Genomic DNA, 27584 nt, shown 5'->3' with positions numbered 1-27584 from the left:
TTTTGTAGAATTAATTTTGAATTGGACACAATCTTTTTCTACTTCAACTGAATCAAGAACACACAGTAATGGAGAGTCTAATCTTCAAATAAAGAACTCATTAGAATGACAAAAGTGCAAGTGCATGCAACCACAAAACAACAGAATCCACAAACAAGCATCCACATTCAAGGCTGCATCATATGCTTATGTCATTGTTTTTGATTTTTCTCCCCATGGTTATACCATTATTGATCTAAATAGTCAAAAAAAGATCTAAGGCACCTGGGAGTTACAGAGTAAATAACAGAAGCTGTAGTTTTTCCATCTGGACAATCTCTAGAAGATAATTTTTAACTGAATAAGTATTAGAACTCTCTGTAGCCATATCAATACATAAAAACCCAATCACATTTCAAAGCTTAATGGTAATTAAATTATGAATCACAAAGTTTATAATGTAATATTTTCTGGAAGAACACCATTACAAACCACTCTTACTAACTTATTTGTGTTTTGCAGGGTTTTTTCCCCTCCCATCCCCTGTCTTACATGGAAATACATATCCTCATATATTAGTAGCATTAATCTGTTAGGAAAAATTCCTTCAAAGAATTCCAGAGTATTTGAGATTTTAAGGTATTTCAGATATTTTATGACCTGTTATTAAAAGTGACACACCAAAGTTGTTCTGTGGGGTTAAAACGAACCCGTAGATGAATTAATGCTCTTCTCTCTACTAATTGGCCCTGACCAATCCAAGGAAGTAGTTTGAAAGAGAAAGGGAAGAGGAGACCTGAGAAATTTAAGTAGCAAAGTAAATAATTCAGATGCCAGCAAAAAAATCAAATCATATCAGTTGCACACTTCTCCTAAGTTCCCTTTTCATCTGAAGGATCTCACTTGTTATCTGCTTTAAAGAAGGCTTGATAATTCACAGCTGACACTACATTGCAATGTACATTTTCTTAGCTTGTACAGAGCATCCAATTAGTACAGGTATGCTTTTATCTGCAGGTTTCTCTGTTGTAAGATCAGCTATAAATCTCATTTGAACTCCATGCTCATTAGTCCTCCTTTCATCCCCGTTCTTGCATTGGATAAGCAAAGCAATGCACATACAAAGTCCAAAAGGTTCATCTGGATTCAGCCTCTTAAGCTTCTTTCTACTCCATCACTTCCCAGACATTTTACAAGTTATTTGGATTTTTTTTTAAAAAAAAGCCTACTGCTGACAACACTTCCTATTGTACAAAAATTTACTAAATGTTGGAAATACATATACATTTGAAAACATTGGTAGGTCATATATTAATAAAAGCAGAGAAAGCCTTTTTCCATGGAAAGACAAATGCCAGAAAGCAGAATGTTTGGGTGGAAGAAGTGGAGCAAATCTTCTGAGCAAAGAATAAAGGCTAAGTGCCCACAGTCACTGAAATTAAGCTGCACATTCTTGCCCTAGTTCCTCTATGTGAGAGCACCAAATTTGTCACTGGAACAAAGTGCTTCCATTTGCCAGGACAGCCATTTTCCCTAAAGTAAGGACAGATCAAGTATTGTCTCTGAATAGAGACTCCCTGTGCTTACAAGGGTAAGCTTGATTTCCAGGAACACTATCTTCTGCATCCCACCACGTCTTGGCACTGCAAACAAAGCATGTGAGGGGGAAAGTTCCTTTGAAGGTTTTGATTTTCCCACTCAGACCAGTCTTCAGAGGACACAGACTGCATGGTACAGCTGTTGGTTGGCATGAAGAAAGACAAAGACTATTTTATAGTAGCTCTTTAGGAATAGTTCAAAGATACATTTACAGTTTGATTTTTGCTCATATGAACTAAAACAAACACTATCTTTATACCTCTGGGAATCCATGGCTGCCTTCTCTTGGGAGCTGTACAACCATTGCTTAGCACACAAATGCCTCCAAACTCTTTGCTCCATTGCTCTTATCCAAGCAAAACAGGTGACAAAAGCTATTCCACTAAAGCAAGAATGCTCTGCTCCCCAGAGATTAGAAGACAAGACATTATTTACCTGGATATCCTCCACTTCCTACTGCCTCAGCAGGAATACCCAAGGAAGGTGAAGTCTTGATAGTCAATTACCTTCATTTTGGATCCACAGTGAAAGGCAGTGAGATGACCAGCTCACACTGTGGGCTGCAATTGGTGGCAATTAAAGAGTCTCTTATCCTATAGTTGTTATAGCAACTTTAAGACTGCCTAAGAGCTGCTGACTTTTAGTTGAATCATTTCACAGGAAAGCTGAGACATCCACTTGTAGAACATACTGTGTGCTTAAAATCCTTCACTGCCATAATAATCAGAGTTGTTTAGATGCACTTCAGACTAAAACTTCCAGAATGAAGCAGACATTTGGTGAGGATAATGTGACAGAGGGTTAAAAATCTGTATGCTTTGTGCATTTAGCAGGAAAGCGTAAAAATATCTTTGTGTAAAGAAAGGTGAGAGAATGAGAAAGTCACATTTATCTGCATGTGTGTATAGATTAATGAAACGAGCAGTTCATGCTTGGCATGCTTCTACCCTGATACTCCGCTGGAGCTGCACACAAGTGGAACTGTGGACCACTGAAGTGAAAAAAACACTTTTTCCTTCATTTCACTGAGGCCTGGAATTTTCCAAAGAAAATTCTTACTGCAGAGAATCAGAGTGTATGACATTATTATTCTCATGCATAGCAGCACTACATTTACTTACCCAAATCCTGAGAATCAATCCTTGCACCTGGCTGCTTAAATGGATGTACTATTTTTATCTCCACTGGTGGGAAAAATGATGGCTTCAGGCTAATTGTGACTACAACCTTTCCAGTATATTTGTTGGCTCTCCATATCATGCCAGACTTCAAATCTGAGTAGTACAAGTGCTCAGCAAAGAGAGACATACCAAGCAATTGATGTCTAAAAGAGAAGAGAGCAAAGAGGCACATTACCTGATTCCTACATATTTACTCACTCAAACATTTTCTGAGTGCCTAGTTCAGTCAGGTTCACTGAAAATTACCTTTCTTTGTATTGTGTGTGTATATATATATATACTATAGTATCTTCTATATATGAGAATCAGAGGAGGTGAAGAGACATTCCCAAAATAATTCAGCACTTAATCCTGCAAATTTGCAATAGACACAAAATGGATAACCTGCATTTCTAAAAGGTTCAATGATCTTTGATCAATGATCTTCAAAGGTCAGGACTGACTTAATTGGGAGAGAAAATTTAGGTGTGACCCTTCTTCTGGTGAATCAAGCAACCAAAATGGAAACTTGGTCTGTTGGAGGATGTAGGTCATATAAGTTCCACTATTTTCCAATATCCAGTGCCTGCTCTGACAATTCTGACTGTCTGAGGAAATCAGGGTGGAGATGGAGTGGTAGGAGTAGAGCACTCCTAAAACCCATCTTCTGCTGCTTCTCCAATCTCAGGAATGTAGTTTCCATTCATTGGTCAGTTATAGCAGCTAACAGAAAACACAAAAGGGCCAAGGTTTCTCTCAATAAGAGAGAAATCAGAAAAAATACTACAGAAGGTATTTTTGTCTTCTGCTTTCCAGGAAGACACAATCCAGGTGGAAAACAGAATCCAGATCATCCAGGCTAAAGAATCAATTCTTCAGTGAACAATAACTAACTCAAAGGAGAAAGGGAAAAAAAAGTAAGGAAAAATCCAAACTGACTGTTGGCATTGTAGAGAGAAGCCAACTTTGTGTTCGTCATGTGAAAATGGTGGACCACATATTTAAATAAGCAGGCCAGTAAAACTGCATTTTTCTCAGTTTACTGTTGGAAATCCCTTTTCCACACATGGCGACCCAACCATACTGAAAGATACTGCAGTGACAACCTTTTCCTGATCCCCTCACCGACCCCACAGCCGCCACTGGCACCTGTACCCCTGCACAGCATGAGGACCAAAAGGACATGGGTCTAAAAGCCCCTTCAGCTGTGCTCAGCACTGGCACTGGGGCAGGACAATGCTCTTGCACAACACAGTTTTCACCACATCTGCTGATGCTTCTTGGAGAGCCTGAGCACAGGGCCGAGCCTCACCAGCCAGCAGCTAAGGAGGACAACAGGCTCAGATGAGGATGGAGTTCAGTCTCCTGAGCACAGCTCAGACACCTGAGCTCACCCACTGTGACCTTGGATAAATCATTTAATCTCTCCTTTTGGCTCCTCTCTCTGCAGAAAAAGGCCACTAATAAACACTCAGAGAGGATTTCTAAGGATTAATTAGTTATCATTTGGCAAAAGCTTGGAAGAGGGAGAGTGCTGAGTGGTAGTATTATCCTTGTAACAGCGACATTTTTCCATTTTCCTATTATTAATGTGACCTTTAAAGTCACAGGCCATTTGCATTGCACTTTATATTCCTCATGTTATGAACTGACCCAAAAGGGAGGATGGGGGAGAGAGCTAAATTGCCCCCCTGAAATGAATGTTTTATTTCTGACAAGCTGAGGAGAGCTCACCGGACAGAATTTCTGAGGAAACGAACAGCTCCACCATCATAGTCACATGATCCAATATGGGAAATCTCTTTTCCGTGGTCATGTTGGATCCAGTAGAGCCTTGTGTCAACCAAATCTAGTGAGATGGCCTTTATTTTTTCTGTAGTTTTCAAAATGTTTATCATATAACTTCCACTGAGAGACGCTCGGTGTATGCTGGAAACTGTACCATCTGAAGACAAAAATAACAGCCTGCAGGCAAGAGAGGCATGTTTGAAAAACAAACCAAAACAAAACACCCCACAACAAACAAACCCTATATTTTCAAAATCCCATCACAGCTACACACTCTTTATTAAGTTATTTAGTTGCTCCTGTATACAGGATTTCTCAGTGTGGTACTAGAACTACAAGTACTGCTGGAGATACTAGAAACTAGTATTACTAGAGGTAGCAAAAATTTCCCTCAAGTAGGTCAAGCAGGAATCAGCCCAGCTTAACCACAAAGCACTATTGTCTGTCTCTCTACTTTGTTCAGCTGTGCAGTCAAGGAAACTGGAATTACTTCTCAAATCTATGGGGAGCTCTTGCAAATTTGAGGAAAGGCATGTCTGATGTCCAGGACCGAAACCCCACTGGGATGGCAATATTCCAAAGAGTATTAACAATACTACTATCATCAGAAGATTGGTTTATGTACAAATGTGGTGGAAATGGACACATGAACCTCAATATTAAAACAACTGTGCACATCGCTGAGCAGCTTTAATGCAAATCAAAAGTAGGAACAAAGACATGCTCTTGCTAAATAAAACAGAAGCATTTCCAATTTTTCTCAAGTGTTCTTTTTTGTTGTTGTTTTTGTTTTTGTGTAAGGGGAGATTAGCACGGAGAGACCACTGTGATGATTCATACTGGTAACCCTTGAGGATCCAGGCCTCTCATGTGAGCATGGTTCTCCATGTAAATTACTTGAAGCTGAAAGGAGCGTCTCTATGAAGGCCAAACTACTAGTGATGCTAAGCAGTAGCAGTGGATTCAGAACCAGTATTTGGTGACACTGAGAAAGAAATGAGGGAAACAGCAGAAAAGTGTCAGTTTTGGCTTTTTTTTTTTCCAGAAAACATAGCAATTTATGTTCTAAGTGTGCCGGGTCTGAAGCACAAGTGACTCCCAGCATTTTTAGTCATCATTTCCTTTGCTTCTCCAATACTGCTTTCTACCCAGAAACTTTACTGAAAGAGGCTAGATTGAGATTGGATATTAGGAAGAAATTCTTTACTGTGAGGGTGGTGAGGCAGAGGAATAGATTGCCCAGAGAAGTTGTAGATGCCCCACCCCTGGAATTGTTCAAGGCAGGTCAGATTGGACTTTGTGCAGCCTGGTCTAGTGGAAGGTGTCCCTGTCCCTGGTGAGTGGGTTGGAACTAGATGACCTTTAAGGTCTCTTCTAACCCATTTCTATGATTCCATGAAACCACAATCATAGTACTTCACATATTTGGAGTCCATTTAAATGAAATTACTGAGCCCTTTAAAATTACCTTTGCTCAGCATCAATGGTAATCCTTGTGGGACGACCAGCAGCTCTTAGAAGAACTCGGCGTTTCCTCCCATTCATATCAGTTGCTTCTATGGTTCCTTTCTGTCTGTTGGCCCAGAGAATGTCGTGATTTATCCAGTCAATAGCAAATCCTGAAATGCCTTTGTCTATGTAACATAGTCTCTGTACAGAAGAAAAAAATTAATTGAGAAGAGGAATCCTAATGACTACTCTAAACTTGGCTTTCGTTACAGGGAATAGAAGACCCGGCTGAAACTTTCCTGTTCATTCCTTTGCCACTTCATTTTCTTTCAGACCTCTAGCTATTTCTCTTTCTTTTTCTTTCATCACTTTCATTTGGTCTTTTTGCTAACACATACCCCTTCTGAACTGAGTGACTCTCTGCAGAAGGAGAAACTGTTCTGCACAAGAAACATACTGAATTAATATTTAGCTACATTTTTCACATTTGGCACATTACTAATCACCCAGGCCTGTACTGTTACAGATGGAAGTCTCCTAACACACTGCTGCTGGACCCAGATCCCTTAAAATCAGTGAAAATACATGAGTGAATACTCCACATAGGTAAAAGATACTGGCAGTCTCTCTCAAACAAAAGGACACTCTCACAGCAATAAAGTTCAGCCTGAACAGCGTCTGCCCTTCTTAATCAGCCAGATGCAATGAACTACATAGTTTTTTTTCTGAACAAAGTACTAATAGCATTTATGCAACCATAGAAACCAATAAAAGGTTTGAGAAAAAATGAGTAGGAATTCAAGCACATTCTTCTCACAGCATTTGTGTCAGCTTGTGTTACAATAATCTGGAAAACAATGTTGTAATGCCAGAGAATAATCTATAACTGATAGAAACATTAAAGTTTACAAATCCTTAATTTGTTTGAATTTCCTCTACTGCATTTTTAATTTGAACCTCTCCTGCATTCACCTGATCCACAGAAAATACTGTATGTACTGAATATGAATGACAGTAACACAGCCTACACACAGGATCAGAACTATTACAACAGTAAAAGTGCTAATTTATGAACAGTAAAGACAGAACTGTACCCAAGTGGTTTCCACAGAGGGCTTTGCACCATCAACAAGGAGAATTCCAAAGAACTGATTATTTTACCTCTCGTTTTGTGCCATTTAGATTAATTCTTTGAAGTAGTCGCCTTTCAGAGTCTACCCAATACACTTTCTCTTCTATATAATGAAAGTCCATAAGTGTTGATGGACCAGTATCAGAAACCAATCTTTCGTGATTTGTCCCTTCAGTGTCAATTCTAAAGATAGCATTTCCATGGCTAAAAAGCAGGAATGGTGCAGGCTCTGGTATGGAGAAAACAAAATAAGACCAATTAATTGATAATCACTGCATTTTTGCTGCATTAAATTCTTATCAGTTGCATACTAGTCAAAGAGAAAGTTCAAGATTTACATGTCTTTTTCCTTAATAGCAACTTTCTAGGTGTATCACAGAGAACCAGTTATATAAAAATGGAATGGTCCTTTCACATTTGATGCTGAAAATTATGGCAAAAATCTGAGTTAGGAAACTGCAATGACCCAGGTCAGAACAACAGCTACATGCTTACCAACTGAGGTTGAAAGAAGTTTTCCATGGACATGCCTCCAATTGAAGATCACTTCAAACTATTGTGCTATAGCAAGAATTTATCACAGAGAGGTAGCCTGGAACCTTCCTTTAGCTATCCAAAAAGGGAAATTGAAGATCCCAAGCAGGAAAAAGGAAGAAACTGGAGATTGGGGAGATTTCTTATTGTAATCAATTGCTGAATTGTTCCACAATGAAGAAGGAACTCTCCATTATTTGGGAATAGATGCTATCAAAGATGCACTACCACCAGTTTTCTTACACATATATCTTTGAAAATTAAACTGGTTTTATTTACAAGTTTAATATATTTTTTAACTAAATATCTTTACTATTAGCATGAAAAGTAAGGCTTTAAACTCAACAGAAAGCTCTTCTACAAAATTGAGACAGATACCTTTGTAGTTGCAAGGTTGTTTAATTCTCCTTTCAAAGCAGAGGAATGAGACAAATTTTGATTTCTCCAATTGAAGAAAGTTCTGATGAGCACACAGGATGTAATTTTGTCTTGTTCACAGGGAAGATGGACAGTGCACTCTTTCTATGCTAGCAGAATGTTTTGTATCTCAAATTTTAAAGCTATCACCTAATTATAACAGCTGCTTACAAGATTTTAATTACTTCCTTTTCCTGTTGCTAATTTAACTGAGCAACCTCATATTTGAACAATGAAGACTTGCTTCATGTGAGTGTTAAATGAACACTGAAGAGTAGCCAAGCTGATTTAACTAAGGGATTTGACAGCTACTGCCTGCAGTTTTGCCAATTAGTTGACCAAGACTATTTATACACTTTGGTTTTGTCCTTTCCACTCTCTGAATTCCCTTACCAGGTACCTATGAATGAGGGCTCTAAATGGAACAAGAACTGAACAAATCTAACTTTTGCTACAGAGGCACCAGTCAGATTTAGGACTCGGTTTTATCAGGGGTTTAATTACCAGGTAAACCATATCTGCACCAAAGATCTTCCTGTCTTTATAACACAGGAGTATTTCACCTGGTGCATCCCCCACAGAAAGGTTTATACCTGACTTAAGGGTTCCTTATCCATCACAGCAGCTCTATCTGTCACTTTCTGCTGTTACTATAAATGTTAGTAATAACATGTTAAAAAGTTGAAGTACTCCCAAATGAAGGAAACATTGTTCTTTGAAAGATACCTGTGCACAAATATCATTGGGAAGCAACACATTGGTTTTCACTTCAGTTCAGAAATGGAGAGCTTGCGAAGGAACTATGGATGTTTAGGCAGGATCACAAAAAGCCCAGTTTGGATCTTTGTGAGTTACATGTTGCTGATAATTATGATGATTCTAGGGCCTGGACTAAAATAATTGTGTTGATGACAGTCTGGGAGCTCTACAAAATAATTTTGCTTATGTTTATGGTCCCAAAATCTACACACACAGGGACTCGAGCACAGCTCCCACTTCTCAGGTCAGAAACGTGCCTTGTCACATCCCATCTCTGCATTAGCAAGATAGTCCTGGGTAAATACTAGCCAAAAAATACAAAAGTTGATGTCCTGGATCAGAAGAGAACTATAGTGTATCCCAGACAGGAACCAAAGCCAAGCATTCAGGAAGTCAAAGTGGGGAGGTAAGAGATCAACTTCAGAGCACTCCCACCTCATACTCTAGATGCAACACAGGGTTAAGCTAATCAATAAAACACAGCTCTTTTTCTCCCCCTGGGTAGTATCAGTTGACGACAAAATGAGGCTTAATCAAAGGCTGTAACTGCAAACATTTTCTTCTTAGAAGAGCTAAAAACTTTTAAATTTAAATGCATTCCGACATTTAAAAATCAATTTATGCAATCATATCAGAGGAAGATAGAAAAAACACAGTAACACTCGTGTGTTTTCGCTGCCAATGGATGAAACCAAAAATAAGGGCTTCCTGCTTCTAATCTGTCCCCAGAACCTAAACATACTGGGAAGACACCAAGGCCAACAGACTGAAAGCAGCCAAGGTAGCAGAATCTTGTGTACTGCCATGTCTTCTTGGAAGTAAGGATGGGATAAGAGAGATTACAGTTTTAAACTGGCAGAGAGGGCAAATAGGAAGTAGTTGTTAAGTTTAGTGGTTTGTTTTCATATGTTCATTCATCTTTCTACCACCATAGTTTACATTCTTCACCATCATTCTTTCATGGTATCCATTTTTGGCCTTGCCTCTTACCCACACAGTAGCAGGTTTTTTGTCAGCAAACAAGAGAACCCCAGTCACTGACTAGTTGGGACCAGCAGGCCTGGTTCACTTTGAAAAGGAATGCTAATGAATCTCTAAAGCCCTTTTTCAGTCATCAAAAAAGAAAATGTCCTTACCGTTCACATAGCAAGACTGCTTGTCAATACCCAAGGAGTAGCCAGGCAAACAGGAGCAGATGTACGACCCTGGAATATTGATACAGGTTTGGCCACAGGTTCCCAAACCACCTTCAAGGCACTCATCGATATCTGAAATAGGTATTTGAAAAAGATCAGGAAAATTCAGCTAGCAAAAGCAGTAAAGAACAAGGAGAAAAAATACCTCTGACAAACTTATCTAATAATAAATTGTCACAAAATTTAATATCACTTTTTCATCAAAAATGAAACTAGGACAGCTGTGTATTCCTTCATGCATTTGTTTCAGAGTTATTGGCGGGGGGGGGCAGGGGTAATTTATCATGGTCACATTTACAGTGATTTTCGATGGTGTTGGGTTTTTATTCTGGGGGTTTTTTGACTGTCAAGGAAAATTACCCTTCTCCCGAGTGTCTGGGCACTGATCTCTAATTGCTCAAACACAGGGAACAGACTTGTCTTGATTTGTGTCATTATTTGCTATGCAAATGCAGCTTGCAGCTGCTTGCTTCTATCTTTATCCCTTTTTCAACAGTAATAATTTTGCCAACAAATTAGCAGACTTTGCAAAACAGCAAAGCAGAAAACAGACTGTCACTGCACTGAGCTCATTTTTGTTAGAGTCAAATCTCAAACAGACATACAAAACACTAAAATTCCCACTTTATTCTGAGAGAAACAAGCCCAAACCAAGGCTCTGAGCAAATTAATTAGAAACTAGGCTTTTAACTGGTAGGTTAGGCCAGAACCTTTAGGAGTTGAAAGACATTTGACAGAAACAAGCCCAAACCAAGGCTCTGAGAAAATTAATTAGGCATTTAACTGGTAGGTTAGGCCAGAACCTTTAGGAGTTGAAAGACATTTGAAGTATTTATGGTGTTTTGTCAGGGCTTGAGGAAGTGATTATTAATTAAGCCCTAAACAAAGGAATGTGTTTTTAAAAAAAATAGATTACCACTGAGGACCTTATTTTATATTAAGGGGAAAAGAAATTTGCAGTACCATGGATAATTGTCCCACAAAATGGAGATAAATTTTAGTTCCTGCTGAAAACAAACACATCTGACAGTAACTTCCCAAGGTACTTGACATCTGACACCACCATATGCTGGTATATTTCTTGTATATTTTCCTTCTTCAACCACTGTGTGATAGTTGCTCTAAGGAGCAGCTTTTTTCTTGCGCAAGTTGTAGTTGATGTCAGTGGCTTTTGTTCTGTACTTTACCATGTGACTCAGCACATGCAGGAATAAAGGAATCAACACGTTTTGTTTTAAAGAGATACATTTGAATAAGTCACTAAAGGATGTGGATTCACAACCAAAACTAGGTCTGTGTGTGTTATTTGAGAATTCCCTTAAGTTTAAAGAAGGGCACCTTGACTACAAGGAACAGCAATTTAACCAACTCACTAAAGGCTTTGGAAGAAACTTTCTCAACTCAGGGAGACCTAAGCAAGCAGATCTCTGATATCCCGTGGTTCTGCAGACCAGTTTCCTGAACTGCTTTAAGAAACTATGCTTAGAATGAAGTGTTCTGAAGGGTTTCATCTATGCCCAAGTACCAAAGGTGTTCAAAAAGAATGTCAATGCTTTTCAGCACCTATTGTGTCTGTACCAACTAGGGAAGGCTTCCACATTGTTTACAGAGTTTTCCCACAAGCTGGTGCTCCAAATAGCAGCTGAACTAATTTGACAATGTATGAAATGTAATCAGAAAACATGCAACTGATTTTTGTTTGATTGCAAAGATAAAGCAGAAACATTTTCAGCATCATAATTCCATAAAGTACTCTCAGTCTAACCCAAAATTTTCTCCAAACAATCAGCTTTCAGGAGCATGGGGCTGAAAATGGAACAAGAACTGAACTCTCAGTCTAACCCAAAATTTTCTCCAAACAATCAGCTTTCAGGAGCATATTTTCCCACATGCACTAGGATTGTACATTCCATTCTCCATGGCATTAAAAGAGAAACTCTTCCAAATCCCCTCTGGGAAGGTTTGATGGGCTTAGAATTGTGTTAATGTGCTACAGACACCACGGGCTCCAGGTCACCACTAAAACTAGATACTCCTGGCAAACACTGCCTGGATGCCACTGGAGCTAAAGGGCTCTTTGATAACCATGGGGAGAGGGCTTTGATGACCTCAGCTCCTTGTCCAGCTGGTTGTCCATGCTGTCTGACATGAACACTGTTTGCCACTCTCTCCCTGATTCACTGGTTATTAAATCAAGTAACTGGCTGACTAAGCTGGGCACTTGACCTGATCCAGCCACCAGCACCACAGCAGGTATGAGAATGTGTTGATAATGTAGTTTATGTTTGTCAATACACTTTTGTGACAGTAATAGCTTGCTAAATGAACCTGAAGTTATTTCTCTGTGGAAATCACGGTTATGGGTGGAAAAGGCAACCGTGTAGATATAGGATTGCTAAAGAGAGAGGTTTTTTGACTGAGCAATGTGAAGCACTGATGACCTATTATTCCATCACAATAAAGAGCACATTAACTAAGAGTAAAAAAAATGGGCCTGGCCTATAGATTGGATCTGAAAGATTGCTTTCTCTGAGAAGGATTTCATACTGGACAGAGAGCTGATCTCTTAGCTTGTTACTGGGCAAGAAAATTCAAATCACAATGCAAACACAGGAGATATTAATGACTGTGAGGAAAAAAATGCTTTTCTGTATGGCAGTGGTCAGACTGCCATGGCATATATTGGCATGCTGCTTGTATTTCTCAAATAAAGGTTGTTAAGGGATCGTGAAAAATTAGAAAATGTATACAACAAGGATAGAAAGCCTGATTTAAAGATAAAGAAAAGTGCCTTTCTGTGAGAAATTCAAGAGCTCAGAATACTTAAATTATCAGAAAGAAGCTTGGAAGCAAGATTAAGCACCACAAATTAATACCTTCACAAGGAAAATGTAGCAGATTTTCTAAAAGACACCATAATCTTTTTCAGGAACAACTTAACAAGCATTGATAGCTGAGAACTAAAGCCAGGGAATTCAAATTCAGACATTAAATTCACATTTTAACAGGAAGGGGGAATCACCAAGGGAACAAGTTACCAGGGAAAACCCTGAAGGCAGTGAATATTCTAAAGGCAGGGTCAGACTGGGAAGACATGCTTTACCAAACACAGGTTACTGAGCAACAGGCCAAGGTAAAAGGACAGCGACCTTTTATTTCCAGGGGGGATTTTCCAGATTTATATCAGTATACAAAGCTAAGAATGAGAACACTGATTGATCAGAATTTACTACAGGAATTTACACTCTTTCCTCAGTAAATGTACTTGAAGAGAAGATTTCAGGGTTATCACCCTGTCCATTTTCATCACCACCAAAATTCACACAGTAAAAGCAAATCCCACACATACTGAAAAGCAAGCTGTGGCTCCAGCTGAGGAAGGGCTCTCATGGAAGGAGAGCTGCCCAATAAATAGCAGGGGCACAGGGCCACAGGCAGCTCAGCCACTGGACAGTGCCCTTCCAGTGGTAAATAGGAAGAGCCAAGAGACACAGTGTTATTGTGAAGCAGGCCACAGCACTGTGAACGTTCAGCATTTATGGCTTTAACAATGGAAGAGGATCCTATGCTTAACACCCTCTCTTCTTTGTTTAAAGTAAAAAAAAAAAATCCAACCAAAAAACTCAAAACCAATCAACCAATCAAACCACCAACCTCAAAACAAAATAAACAAGAAAAAAGCTGGTTTTTGAGGTTTAGGAGAACTCAATCACAAAACCATCCATCAGGTGTAACTAGCAGTGCCTTCATCTGCACTTTTAGTGCCAAAGGAAAGCATGGAGTTGCATCCTGTTGAAGCTGTTTTACGTGTCCTGGCAACCACATCCCCCAGTGGGAACTTTACCCTGTGAAAGAAATCGGCTTAGTGAACACAAAAGCTGTCTGCAATGCCCTGACAGCCAGCTCTGAAAGGAAGAATGAGGTTCTGCTTAGTTCTCAAAGACTTCTTTATGCAAAACATGCCTTGAGAATCAGCAAAAACGATGAATCATGTCATCACGATGTTGGCAGCTCTCAAAGACTTTGCATACAAATATACTACTTTATTGAGAGTCCTGAGAAAGGCTCTGGTTGCAGAAGGTTGAAGCATTAGTATGCCTGGCAGGGACACAGAGAAACCACAGTGAGCCAGAACTTGAATTTCATTATGGCCCCAAATACATACATTATATACACAAAGTATATGTGCAGATACATACACTCAAATAACCCCATGCAAATCTAGCTCCTGGTGAGTTGGACTTGTGATTAATTCAATCAGCTGTATCCAACCACCACCACCATAATCATTTCAACAAGGCCGAATATGAAAATTCATCTGGGTGACAAAGAAAGCAGCCCATCACTTTTATCTATTGTGTTTAAAACATCCAGCTCAAAGAACAGAAGATGGAAATGAAAAAATACACTCCAGATACCAGCAGGTCAAAATGAAACAGATGATGCACAGTTCAGTATGTTGTATCAACAGTTTTAAATGAGAATTAAAATAGAACCTGATCACTCACAATTTTTGAGAGAGTAGAGGCTATGAAATGCTCACGTACGATGGTAAAAAATACAATATGTACACAATGAGGGCATTGCAACTCCTGGTGTCTTCCAACCCAGAGGTGATCATGTCACAAATATGGGACCAAGTGAGAACATATGATTTATCAAGTATAAAATCAAATCAAATTTAAAATTGAAATACAGTTTAGAAAACAGTTGCAGACATCTTGTAGAGAAAAGGCAAAAAAGATCCCCAGGAACAACAGCATCTTTTTTTTTTTTCCCTTTCTGAACTCTGATCTAGTGTTTGCTCACTAGAATGGAAAAAAAAATTCTACCTTTGAAATACATTCTATGTGAAATAAAGTCTATGTGTAAATTAGTAGCTATAAAATAGACCTCTACTTCCTGGATCCTGCAACTTCCAACATATCATTACTGGCTTGCCTTTCAAAGATGGAGGCCATGAGACATCATCAAATACCATCATCCAGCTCCCATTAAAATCAGATTTCAAATTGGGTACTAAAAAGTAATCAGGTTTTTTTTTAGAACAGAATACAAAATTAGTAACTGCTATTTTACACTGGGCAAAACAATGAGTTTTTTAATATTAGTCACTGGCTTGGGAGTCTGCCCCTTAGCCCTCTTTAGTATTAGGCATCATGTGATGGGTGATGCCATTTCTGTCTTCTCTTGTAACATATTTGCCTCTTTCCTATTTTGATCCAAGTTTTTACAGCTGAAGATAGTATTTCTCCACATTCAGCTGGATCCATCAGAATGTGAATCTTCTCATGAATTGGTCTGTGGTTCAGACCCATGCTCAAGAATGCCTGACTACTATTTGGTAAAAACATTTACAAGCTCCTTTCCCCAAGTCGGTATAATAAGAAGTGAGCTAGCTGGAAGAGAGCTACTGAAAACAAGGAAAAACACACCTCCAACTGCAGCCCTTCTGAAATACAGAGAGAAGCACAGGCATCTTATCAGGTTTATCCCTGTCATGACAGGGGTAGGGAACAGTTGCCCATTTCTTTGGCTCTTACTGCTCCTCGTGAGATGCTTGCAGAGAAAGAAAGGAGAGTTAAAAAGGTTTTGGCATTTCATATTTCTCAGAATACACACAAGAAGTTTTAACAGCATGTCTTCAGAAGTATGGAGTAAAGTGAAGACAGGATTTAGTTCATTAAGGGGAATTTAAAGATGTAAAACAAAGACTAATAACTTTACGTTCTTCATCTCTGTGGTAGGAGAGAGGTGAACAGGAAGATAGAAAAGTGTAAAGTTGGACACACAGAAGGAAGCATGTGACCAAAAGAGCTGACCTAGATAGCTGCAGTTGTCACCTTCAATTGCAGGCTGTAGCACTGTAGGAATGAGCAGCATGTTGGCCCTGTAGAAGTGACAAGGGCTCAGCAGTTAATGTCAGGGTTTGGTAGAGATGTGCTGAGTTTAACAACCTATGATTAGGCAAAACCTCAATAATATGGCTTTTGTCTTGCCTTCTTCCAAGACTTTTTTACAATACTGTTGGGTATCTTAAAAGTTATTATCTTTCTTCATTTTTCAAACTTACACAGTATTTCATGTCAGCCCTGAAACCAAAGTACACTTCCAGTCTTGCAGTATCCAGAAGATCATATGTATACTTAGGGTAGCCCAAGACTAACAGACATTAATATCTACTATAAAACTGATAATGGCCTTCTTCAGACAAACATGGAAAACTTTTTCAGTCTTGAGGATCTAAGCATCTGTGCACCATGAGAGAATAAAAAATACTGTTGTTAACGTGGTGTTTCAGGAGGGCACAGGAAACTGATTCCAGCAGGCACAGGCCTATCCTCTGGTACTCCGTGTTATGCTTACGTTGTCAAATATGTTACAAATCAAAGCTCTCCTGGGACCAACCATGCACATGTTTTTTTTTCCTTTGTAGCAATAATAGCTCCTTTGTAGGTCAGACTATTTTTTTTCAGAGGTAGAAGGTTCTATGTTTCCACTGGGGTCTACAAAACATGAGTTACTAAAGGTGACTGATCCGCAGTTCTCACAGCATCATAAATAAGTTATTAACTCAAGATGGCCTATCAAAAAATGCAAAAGTGCTTCCAATTCTGCCATAACTTGTCAATATATTGATGCATTCATTCATCAGTCAAGCTTTGCCTGACCTTGTGATCTCTTCTCCCATGCTTTCTTTCCTATAAGCCTTGCTGTTTTGGGACTAACAGCACCTCAGAAAGGCCCCTTCTCTCTTGTCATAACAAGTCAGGATTCAAATAATCTCTCTTAAAATAACTGTATAAAATTATGTGAGACATTTAGGGTTAAATTTCATTATACTTCCACAGAATGAGGAGGGCTGTGATCTTTGAATATCCATAGAAATAAAAGGAACTAATTAAGGAGTAAACTATTTAGCAAATGTAAGAAGATGACCTAGACCTTCATCTTAAACCACAGTGTGGAAAACGGATCTAGAAAAGCCTACACACATTCTGGCAAGTATCACTTGTAACAGCTCACTAACAAAGAGCAGACACCTTCTCAATTCAGGGGAATCCTTATGGCTGGCAGGTTGCCACCACAGCCTCAGATGATTAAGAACATTTTGCAATTGGTGTATCTATTACAGCTCGCCAAGAATGGTGGCCAAGCCACCACTCAGCTTGCTGTCATTGTTCACAGTTCAGTGGTATGAATCACATCTCCCACTCACCACTTTTATCTCCAGTATTACCTTCAAAGCCTGCCTCCAGCTTCCTGCCACTTGCTTCCACTGCACCCTCTGCCTCACTTAATTACTGAACTAGAATTACTGAACTAGAATATCACACATCCGGTCTTCTGCTCAGAACATCACTTGTGAGCCCAGGACACAGAGGAAAGAGGAAGGGAAATCCCTTACACCAAAGCATCCTGCAGTCTTACATTTCATGTCAAAATTTCACCTTTGCTTAATCTCCTGTAATCCAGTGGCCTGTAATTGAAAAATTACTGTAATGCTTCTCATTTTTCACTTACTCTGTGTCATATGGAATTGCTCAGAGTATGTCACAGTAATATCAACTCTTATGCAGGAGATTTCTTCTGCTGTTATTTCTTGGAGAGTTTGCTGAGCTACTTGCCAATCTGTTTCAGTGCTTTATCTAGTTCTTCATTCATACAGCAGGTAATTTTCAACAGAAAATACTTTATGCAGTGCTGGTTATGTCTTCGTTAATGGAAGAGCAGTATGCATCAATGCGCAAAATATGTCCACTGAGAAAAAGAAAAGCCTTTGCAGCCTTTTGCATATTAATATTTAGAGTGGGTTTCTGCCTCATTTAACAACAGCCAAGCAATTCCCTTCATCTCAGTAGGATTCTCCCATTATATATGAGCTCTTAATTGGGAAACCCAGTAATGCAGAAGCCGTAACTAATGGACATCCTAAAGAGCTCTTGGAAGCTAAGTACGTGCTAGCAAACGGATCCATAGGAAAGGCTGTGTAAACAGCAACAGCCTCTAAGGATATGGCACACCCACTGCATGTATTTCAGCCTGAACTTGCATAGAACCAGGCCTAGGCTGGCCCCATGGACCAAATGGCAACCAACAGCAAAGAGGGGAGAGGATCCCTATAGGGACACCCTCTGGTTTTAGTTTGCCTAAAGGAAGCCCAGTCTGTGCACTTTGAGAGTGCTTTTCAACATGAAGCAAACATAGTATGAGGTGGCAACATGGAGATTAATTTCAGAAGTGTGCTTGTCGTTTGAACTGAAGCATCAGGGTAGGAGCACTCTAGGTGTGTTTGGCTGTCAGATAAACCTTCAGTCAGGTTCACAATTTGTATACAAGAAAGCCCAGCTCCTCCCCCCTCAATTTGACATCATTTAACATGCAGGCTTCTATTTTGTGCTTAGGAGATGGTGTTTCTTGGCAGAAAGCACAGAGGAAGCACCCGTTACTGCATCACTAGAATCATGACAAGAACTGAGTCAGAGCCTCTGAAGCCCAAGGAATCCAAGGCAAAAGCATTAACTCCAAGTATGAGGAGCTGCTTGAATCCTTTCAGAGCATTTCCTCATCTCCCAGCTGCAAACCTCACAACTTCATTGGCTCTGGATTTCTTGAAAAAATTTGACCTCACAGTAGAAGGGGAGGGAGAAGGGTCCTGTCATCCTTTGTCTTACACTTTGTAAAAAATAGGAATCTGCATTTTATGTGCACAAAATCACTGGAGGTGATTACAGGAATGTTAGTGTTGCACATTTCTCCCAGACCTCCCTACCGCAGTATTAAGCACACCTGTTATTCATGTATTGTATGAGATACATTATTAGCATGAGCACATACACTTATATGTAATAATAACCATTAAAAATAGGTTTTAAAGTTATCTAGCACACATCTAAATGCATACTAATACATAATAATTAAAACACTCTTCATATATGTATACAGAAACATAAAAATACACCTGTACTCAAAATTTACATATTGAAGCATGAATACATGCATGCTCATGTACTGAAACTGTGGAGACACTAAAGCTATAACAAGGACTTTGGGTAACTGGAGAACAGTTCGTATCTCTTAATGATCATATGAAAACTTATTCTGCTTTCTGATAGTTAAACCAACAGATAAGTGCTGATTTCTGAAAGAAAAAAAAGGAGTTCTGTTCATTTTGAAATGCAACAGATATTGAGAAGCTGATTTATCAGTTCTGCCAGTACAACACACAAGCAATCTGTAAAAAAACCTTTCAAAAATTATAAAGCTAAATTAAGAGAGCATAAATGCAGTTTTTTTATCTGGGAATGTTCAGCAACTTACCTACACAAGCAGAGTTTTCAGGATTTAATCTGTATCCATTAGGACAGTTCCAGTGCTGCAGAGCTGAGAGGCTGACAAAACCAATTTTAAAAGCCACTGGCAAAAACACAACAAGGAAGAGAAACATAATCTTGAGGGGTTTTTGAGCTGTCACTAGAGAAAAACTAGCTTGTATTCAGTCATATCCAGGACAAGATGAGCATGTGTAATCCCAAAAGTTTTCTGCAATCTGTCACTTTAGACTCTGACATCTTATCACAATTTCAAGTTTTATCTTTGCCTTGCTTTTCTTGTCACTTTAGACCTTACTGTGTCTGACTACAACCTTGAAGAAATTCCTGGGAGATTTCTTCCCCACACACATCAGGGCTTTTTTTCTCTTGCTCTTTCGTTTCTTTTTTTTCTCTTTTGGAAGCCAAGTATGAAATGCCTGACACTCTTGCCACAAATTTAACACAGCTTAAAAGCCAAGGATCACTTCAAATTTCCTTGCAACAAAGCTGCTGTTTAAATCTTTAAAGCAGAGAATTCAGAAAGCTCTTCAGCACAGCTTTCAATGGAGCGCAGGGAGCAAAATCTCCAGGTACCGTCCTTCTCCGAAACGCAGTTGTTTTTTACATCCCGACTTGGATGGACTCCTCTTTTCTTTTTAAAGCTCTGCTTGCCCCACCTCTTCTCTTTTTAGTACCACTTGAGTGAGCCCTGTGTTTGCACATAGTAATGTGGTCAGTTCCTTACTACAGGGAACTGAGCCAGCATGCAGATATCCAGCCACCCATAATAAATACAGTCTCTTTAGAAAAGCAACGCCTCCTGCTTGAGAAGTACCTGCAGCTTGCCAGCTTAGATTTTTTCCACAGAGATTGTAGGCAAATTTATTCAATTTTTTCATGTTCATTTTCAATTGGTTGCATTCCTCTTAATAGCACCATGTGTTTTACCACCAGAAATTAATTTTGTCATCAAAACATTTCATGCAAAAATCAGGAGAAAAAATCTCTCTGGTTTCTCTGATGTATTTTTACTGGAAATCCAAATCAGCTTAAGGTCAAGTTCTGATCCAGGGTATGTGTTTGTAATTTTTAATTTGAAACTCTCTCTCAGGTCTGAATTTGGCCCTTATGCATTTCCAGAAGAATAGCTGGTGTCAGAGACTGGGGTAATGTGTTCTCAGCCTGTATCACCCACAGAAGTTGCAGTCATTTACATGGACACTGATGCTGCACAAGGCTGCTGTTGGGGTGTAATGCTCTTTTACACCTGTTCCACTGAGGTATAAAAACTAGACAAATTCCAGATGCTCATAATTCTTCAGTATTGAGAATACCTCCTTTTCCCACTCCATCAGCCTAGACCAGCAAAGCTCTAAAGCAAAAGCATAACTTTGTGCTTCTGAGATTTACTGAATTTTGAAAGTGCTGAGATTTAAGCATGTGTTTAAATGGTTGCCTGTGCCAGGCTGTGTTGAGCTAACTACTGTGAGGCAATCTGGTTCTGCCACTTTTTTCTTTCCTTTAATTTTCAAAATTTGTTTCTGGAATGTTGTGTTGGAATGAATACTCACACAACAGCTGGATACAGCAGCAGCATCAGAAGGTACCTACTACTGTACAAGTTCTGTCTCTCCTCTCCTCTCCTCTCCCCAAATTTTTCTGAATCATTAGGACTCCAGATGTAGTGTCAGAAAGCAGGATTAAAACCTGATTATGAATTGGGCCACTCTCCACTGAAAGTAACAGTTTCTTGATGTTTCTGTCTCTGTGCAGGCACATTCTGGTCTCTCAACCTTCACTGCTACAGCCCCTGCAATTAAATCCAGACTGACAAATGGCAGCCACATTTCCATACACTCTGTTCAGAACCCAGTCTTTATCCCACATGCTATGCTATAAAATACAATAACAGTAATGTAAATTATGCAGGGCCAGACTCATGCCAAAGAGCATTTGCTTCTCCAAATAGTCCCTGGGAATACAAAAGGGCAAACAATGTGAAAGCACAGTATAATGCCATCCCATCTAGGATTACAGGATCCTGCTCAGGAACTGTGGTATGTTCCACATGAACCTCTTTTACTAATTCTGCAGTCATCAGTTCCTCCTCACACAATTTTCTTCACTGTTCAAGCTGGGAGCAAGCAACCCTGACAGTTTAAAAGGAATGTGTCACCTCTTTGTGAGCAGCCACCAGCAGAATGTTTGCCAGACCCTGAGGGTGGCCATCCCAGCACATCCCTGACCTCTTCCAGGGCAGACTCAGACAAACTTATTGAAGGAGACAAAGTGAATAAGCTCTCCCTTTCCTTTTAAAACTCAGAAACAATTTCTGTCTCACATTCTTTCCATCTCTCATTTACACACGTCTTTTCTGAACATCTCCCTCAATCTTCCCCCACTGCTCCATTTCTACATTTGCCTTTACACAAAACACAGCACGTCCCAGAATTTTTTTTTCCTTCTAAATTAAATATAAATATAGAACTGTCTGGCATGCCAATACCCCCACAACATTTTTTGAAGGAAGAGAACCCTTTACTTTAGCCAGGTAGAGACCAGTTAATAAAATTGTTAATTTTACTATCCTAGAAGTAAAGGAATGGCTTAAAAAGTGGAAGAAAAAAAAATCTTAATAGTGAAATAATTTTTTTTTTACCCTTAAACCCCAAATTTAACTTGGACCAGAACTAGTTACGAAACCCACAGTATGATATGATGTGATCTAGTCCAAAGAAGGTAACTATCCATTTGGAAGTGCATAGAACCAATCACCTCCCCCTACAACAAACCAGAAAGTGCTCAATAAAGTATTAAATCCATCAGGCTTTTACACTTTTAAAACATATTGTTTTTCACCAGTTGGTTCAGCATACTGCTCACAATAATTCCTTCACACCTGAAGTCATTAAGCATTTCAGAAGTTGTTCAAATAAGTTTCTAAAAAGCAAATTTTTGTGCTCACCTTCAGGTATTAAGTACAGCAATCTACATTAGTCTGGCACTCATATGATAAATTAGACCAAATTAGCTCTACAGTCCAATTTGCAGGGGTCACTGCAGAATCAGTCCCAATGATCTTAAAATAATCCCAGTTCATCAAATGTGAAGAATTTAGTTGAATTTTACTTGCTGACTCAAGACATTTATGACCTAACAGCAAATAGGTCATAATGACAAATATCCACTGGATTTTTTTGGAAGTTTGAGTACCATAATTTTTCTGCTATGGTTGCATTTTTTCCTACTCAAACTGATTTTAAGCAAAAGAAAAAGTTTAAATAATCTGTGTTTAAAGCATACTGTTAACTATAGGCAATAGTATCTTTTTCAAAGCAGTTTTACACTGAACATTTTAACAGGCACCTTTCACCAGCTGCTATACAGTAAATGCTTGTTTCATCAGCTAGACCACACTGGAATCCACAGAAAAACCCAGAAAGAAAGTTAAATGTGCTTTCTCTTCTATCCCAACAGCCAGAACAAGAGTGAAACATTCTGGGGAAGCCACATAGCACATTACTGACTAATGACATTTATCAATGTTAGATGACTACTTCAGGCCTCTATGTTAACAGACAAGAAGGGGCAGTTAAAATAGCACGTTGAAACAGCCAGTTGGCTCTGAGGTGGAAACAAAACTGAAGATAAAGCAAGTCATTTTTTGCCATGAATAAGATCTATGCAGCTTGCTATGTGAGAGCATTTCACAAAGGATCTTAGTAACAGGTATGGCATTAGTTCACTATCAGAGTTAAAAAATGTATCCTCTCTGTGTTTTGCTCTTTCTATCCCAAGGATAGCTCTGTTTCCCTAGTACACATACTAGAACAGCTGCTCTAGCAGATCTCAGAACAAAGGCACTGGTTGAAATCTAATTTCATTAATTTTTAGAGTTCCTGAGCACTCACCATTTACTCTGATACCAGTAAGAAATTAGGAATTTATCTGTCAGTCCATAGGCTCTTATTTGAAGTCCATCTACCACAGATATTGCTACTTTTACTTTTTTCATCCCGTAAGTTCTGGCCTGTGGAGGTCAACAATTAAATTTACTTTTTTTCGTCAACTTTTTCCACCTCATTACAGACCTTTTCAGATGATTTATTCTTCTTATGACCACAGAGAATAAAGAGCAGGGAACATTTTATAGTTTTGTTTCATAGTTGCCATGCTGACTATGTGGAACAGAATCACGGCACTTACCAATCCTGTTCACTTTGTCCAATTAACTCCATTTCACCTGGTGCATCTATAGCAGCAGTGTGGCACATTTACACAAACCCACATCTCCATAAACTTACATCTCTCTAGCACGCCTTAAAGACAGAATCAAACAAGATGGACAACAAATAGGAGTAGAAACAGGCATTGTTATAGTCAGCTTTCCCCAGCAAAAGCACCTGAGGTGAATCCAAGACTGGAAGTGTCTTGGATTGAAAACACTTCCAGTCTTGAATTGAAATTCAAGAGAGAATTGAGTCCTTGCCAGTGCCCAGCACTGAGCTCCTGCAAGCAGGTTGCAGGATGCTCAAAGTTGCTGCCATACTCAAACTCTCTGAAGGAGGCAATGACATCCTGAGCATGTTGCAAGCCACATCCTCTTTGTGGAAGTTCATTATTTTCCTACAAATGCCCTTGCAGCTGGTGTCAGAGGGATTTTCTGGTGAATTGGTGGGCAACCAAGAGTAGGTATAGTAAAATACACTTCTGGCTGCTGGGAATGTTAAATTTTCCTACAATTCACAGAATAGATTCAAGAGATCTCTGGAAGAAACCTTTTCCTGATTAGTAGATATTTGAGCATTGAGCATCTCCTGAAGTATTTGCTCAGAGCCTGCTGAAAGTAAACTTGCACTTAGAAGTACAAGTTTTTGATATAATGGCACTTCTTCTGTGAGACAATTTTACAGGTGCAATATAGAACAAAAGCAAAATAATAAATGGGGGTCAGACCCTACCCACAGTGCCCAGAGTGGATTTCTTATACCAAGTTGGGAAGAAGTTGGCACAGAGTGGTCAGCAAGGGCTCTGCCATGCAGGAGGCAGCTTGACCTGAGAGCACCTCAGGGAGCCTCACAGCTGCAGGCAGAGCAGTGCCAGAGCCTATCACAGACCCAAATGCCTCCGTGAGCGTGATATCCCAGGACTTGGCATCCAAATGCTGCAGCTACCAAACACACCCTGCTTGAGGCCACAGCTGCCAGCTCTCCATCTAAACAGGGACAAGGAGAGAAGAGCAATGGGGAAAAAGGCTGGGGCATTAAGCACAAGCAATAACCCACATTATATTTAGCTTTCAGATAATGGTTCTGTACTTCAAAGCCTTGAACAGATTCCATATTGCTGGTTGGAGTGTGAATATGGAGGCTTCAGGTCAGATTCAACTGACAGTGGTGATTTCAGGAAGGGGAGAAACCATACTTTGCAGTTGTCATTTTCCCTCTGGAGTCCTGTAAAACATTACTGCACCACAGGAATCCCCCGAGACTGCCTACAGGAGTCAGAAATTGTATTATTTCTACAGTAAATTTGAAGAAATTGAAATGACCTAGCAAAGGCTTGGTCTCAGGGACTGACCAGGAAAGAATTAAGAACTGTGCTAAGCATTAAGGATGGGGGAAATAACTTTGCAATAGAGCAGCATAAAATGATTGTGTAAGCAACAAACAAACAGAGGGCAAAGTTCTCACTAGCATTCACACCCATTCTCACAGAGTGTCTCCTTGGCTGCACACAACAAGCAATGTCTGTCTAGCTGAAGGGTGAATGAAGAGATTCCTGGAAGCTACAGCTACCTCCTCTCCTCCTCTCCACTTGCCAGCATGTGTTGGCTGGCGTAGTCTTTGCCTTACATCAGGCTAGGAAAACAGCAGTGGCATCAGTCACAGTCAGGCTTTGCAAAATAAAATGCCTATGGATGCATGGAGATGTGGATATGTGCTGTAACCATATGCCCAGCATATTAAGAGGTTCCTTCATTTCACCTACATCCCTGCCCCAGGCTTCCTGAGTGATCCTGGTACACTGTGGAAATGGCCCAATGCTTCCTTTTACATGAAGAAAGGTTATTTAATTTAACAGTGTTATAAAGTACACTAAGACTCTTGCCTGTTGCACTCAAAATTGCAAATTAGTTGTTCATTTATTCCTGCTAAAATCATATAGAGAGAACAAACTAGGCATAAAATACAAGGTAAAAGAGAAAATTAATTTGGATTTGTACATTCATTGTATCAGAGGTACAGGGATGTTGGAAAGCACTGAAAACTTCTAAATATAACTTGTTATTCTCAGAATGCAATACACGTTTATTTCTGTATGGAAAAGCACAGTAAAAATACATTTCCTTCAAAGGAGGTATGTTAATGTTTGTAGTGCTTTTACACCAAAAATCATTGCATTGTATTATAGAAACTTATCTTTTTCAAAGTGCAAGCTAGGTTTATTATAACAAAATTCCTATTAGTGCTATTAGAGCATTTTTGAGGGCCACTGCCCCATACACTTTATAAAAAATGCTCCACACTCTCAAGTCACTTCACAAGCTACCAAACTAAAATTGCTATAATAATGAATACATTATCTAACCCAAGATCACCATCACCATCTATAAGATGCAACCCAACCTATTACAGCATCTTTATTAAAAAATAGAGTATTTCAAGGCTGTTTTGTATAGTATTACAAGTGAGCATTAGGAAAAGACTAAAAAGGAGCCCCCACGCAAATTCTCCTCAGCAATGTGCACGGAGAAGATCCTGTACCTCTTGGGCAGTGCACTGCAAATTAGCCATAGGTGCCCAGTTTTCCAAAATGAAATAAGACTCCAGTAAGGGGAGAGGGGCACAGGAAATCTATTCTGGGAGTCTGCGTTCCCAATGGTGAAGAGACTTCTCCATTTGTGTGTTTGCATTTGGCTGCCTTATTTAGAGCTGGGCTGGCAGGCAGGGCAGGACGTGTCAGAAGAAACCCAATTACACCAAAATGTCTGGGGCAAACACTAAAATTCTGTTGCGATCTATGTATTGAGAGAGAGAGACTTATAGAAGTGCCTACCTTATGTGTGTTGGCACAGAAGCCAAAGACACTCATTCTTGCTTACATTACATTACAATGCTCACAGCCACTCACAGCTGCAAAATGTACAGATTAAGGGCAGTGACTCTCCTCAAATGTTGCTGGATCACAGACTTACCTTCACATTCCAGGACGAAATTCCCAGAGTGACAGCTCTTTGTTTTCAGTCATGAAGGAGAAACTGATCCTGAGCTCACTGATACCAAATTCCTACCAATTACATAAAAAACACTGGACCTGGCCTACCTTATGAAAATGACAGGTTCTTACCTTAACCATCAACACAGCTTAAAGAAGTACATTTCTGTTTTATCCCTCAGAAATCAAAAGCGATTAGGTTCTTTGGTAAGAGAATATCACTATCATATGCTTTTCAGGGCCCATTTAAGTATCTTTTTTTAAACCATGTATAGTTTAAATTAGGCCTGACACTGCGAAATAAGAAAAAAATTGGAAAATATCTCTAATATATTAGAAAATAGTAACAAGCATAGCAGCAAAAAAGAGGACAGGCTGATTAAGGCCCCAGGATATGGTTTTCATGTCATGCTCTCGCACACCCGTCCCAAACAGCAAGGTGCCATTTTATGAGAGTACAACATGGTCATTTCTTTTCCCAATCCAAAGTCTACAGGAGTTTCCACCAGCAAACACTAGCAATTGGCATCAGTATTCCTTCTCCTCTACTGTCAAAAACAGGCATCTCTTCACATGCATCAATAAAGAAATAACACCTTCAGAAATTATCAGTTAAGGATTATTCAAGGCACAGTGTTCCATGGATCAAGCATGCAGCTACTACTAATGGTTTTATAATAAGATGGAGAACAATCTATTAAGTGCAGAACCCTTCAAGAGAGGGAAGTCTTATAAGCATTTAATGCTCAGTGGTTTGCCTGTACTGATACTTGGCTATTGAGAACTCTTGCTACTGCTGCACCCAAATGAATAAATGACAACATTTATCTTTCACATTTCTCTGGCTTTACTAGGATTCATCAGATTAAATGTGTCGTGCAAACTAATGTACAGAGAGGAAAACACTGCCATATCTTAGCTTCATGTGCTTAACATAGACAGATTTACCATAAAAACTTACCTCCAAAACTGCCAGGATTTCTCCTCCTCACTAACCAACTAAACTTTTCACAGAAGTAACGTAGTACCTATTTAGTAG

The 27584-nt window shown here is 39.4% G+C and overlaps 1 protein-coding gene across 3 annotated transcripts in view; it reads right to left on the bottom strand.

The window, feature by feature from the left end:
* EGF (epidermal growth factor) overlaps positions 1-19942 on the bottom strand; it is a 53824-nt gene extending 33882 nt beyond the window's left edge. For all 3 annotated transcript variants that reach the window (XM_039710663.1, XM_039710664.1, XM_039710665.1), the window contains exons 1-6: positions 19335-19942; positions 9954-10085; positions 7137-7336; positions 5995-6176; positions 4473-4703; positions 2700-2902 (exon numbers count right to left, since the gene is read on the bottom strand). In XM_039710663.1, the coding sequence (XP_039566597.1) occupies positions 2700-2902; positions 4473-4703; positions 5995-6176; positions 7137-7336; positions 9954-10085; positions 19335-19461 (1075 nt within the window). In that variant the 5' untranslated portion in view covers positions 19462-19942. The remainder of the gene's footprint in view (positions 1-2699; positions 2903-4472; positions 4704-5994; positions 6177-7136; positions 7337-9953; positions 10086-19334) is intronic.
* Positions 19943-27584: the final 7642 nt, after the last annotated feature.

Source organism: Passer montanus, unplaced genomic scaffold, assembly GCF_014805655.1.
Source record: "Passer montanus isolate IOZ18808 unplaced genomic scaffold, ASM1480565v1 scaffold23, whole genome shotgun sequence".
Lineage (NCBI taxonomy): Eukaryota > Metazoa > Chordata > Aves > Passeriformes > Passeridae > Passer > Passer montanus.
The sequence above is the reverse complement of the archived record's forward strand: the minus strand, read 5'-3'. Positions and strand labels throughout refer to the sequence as shown.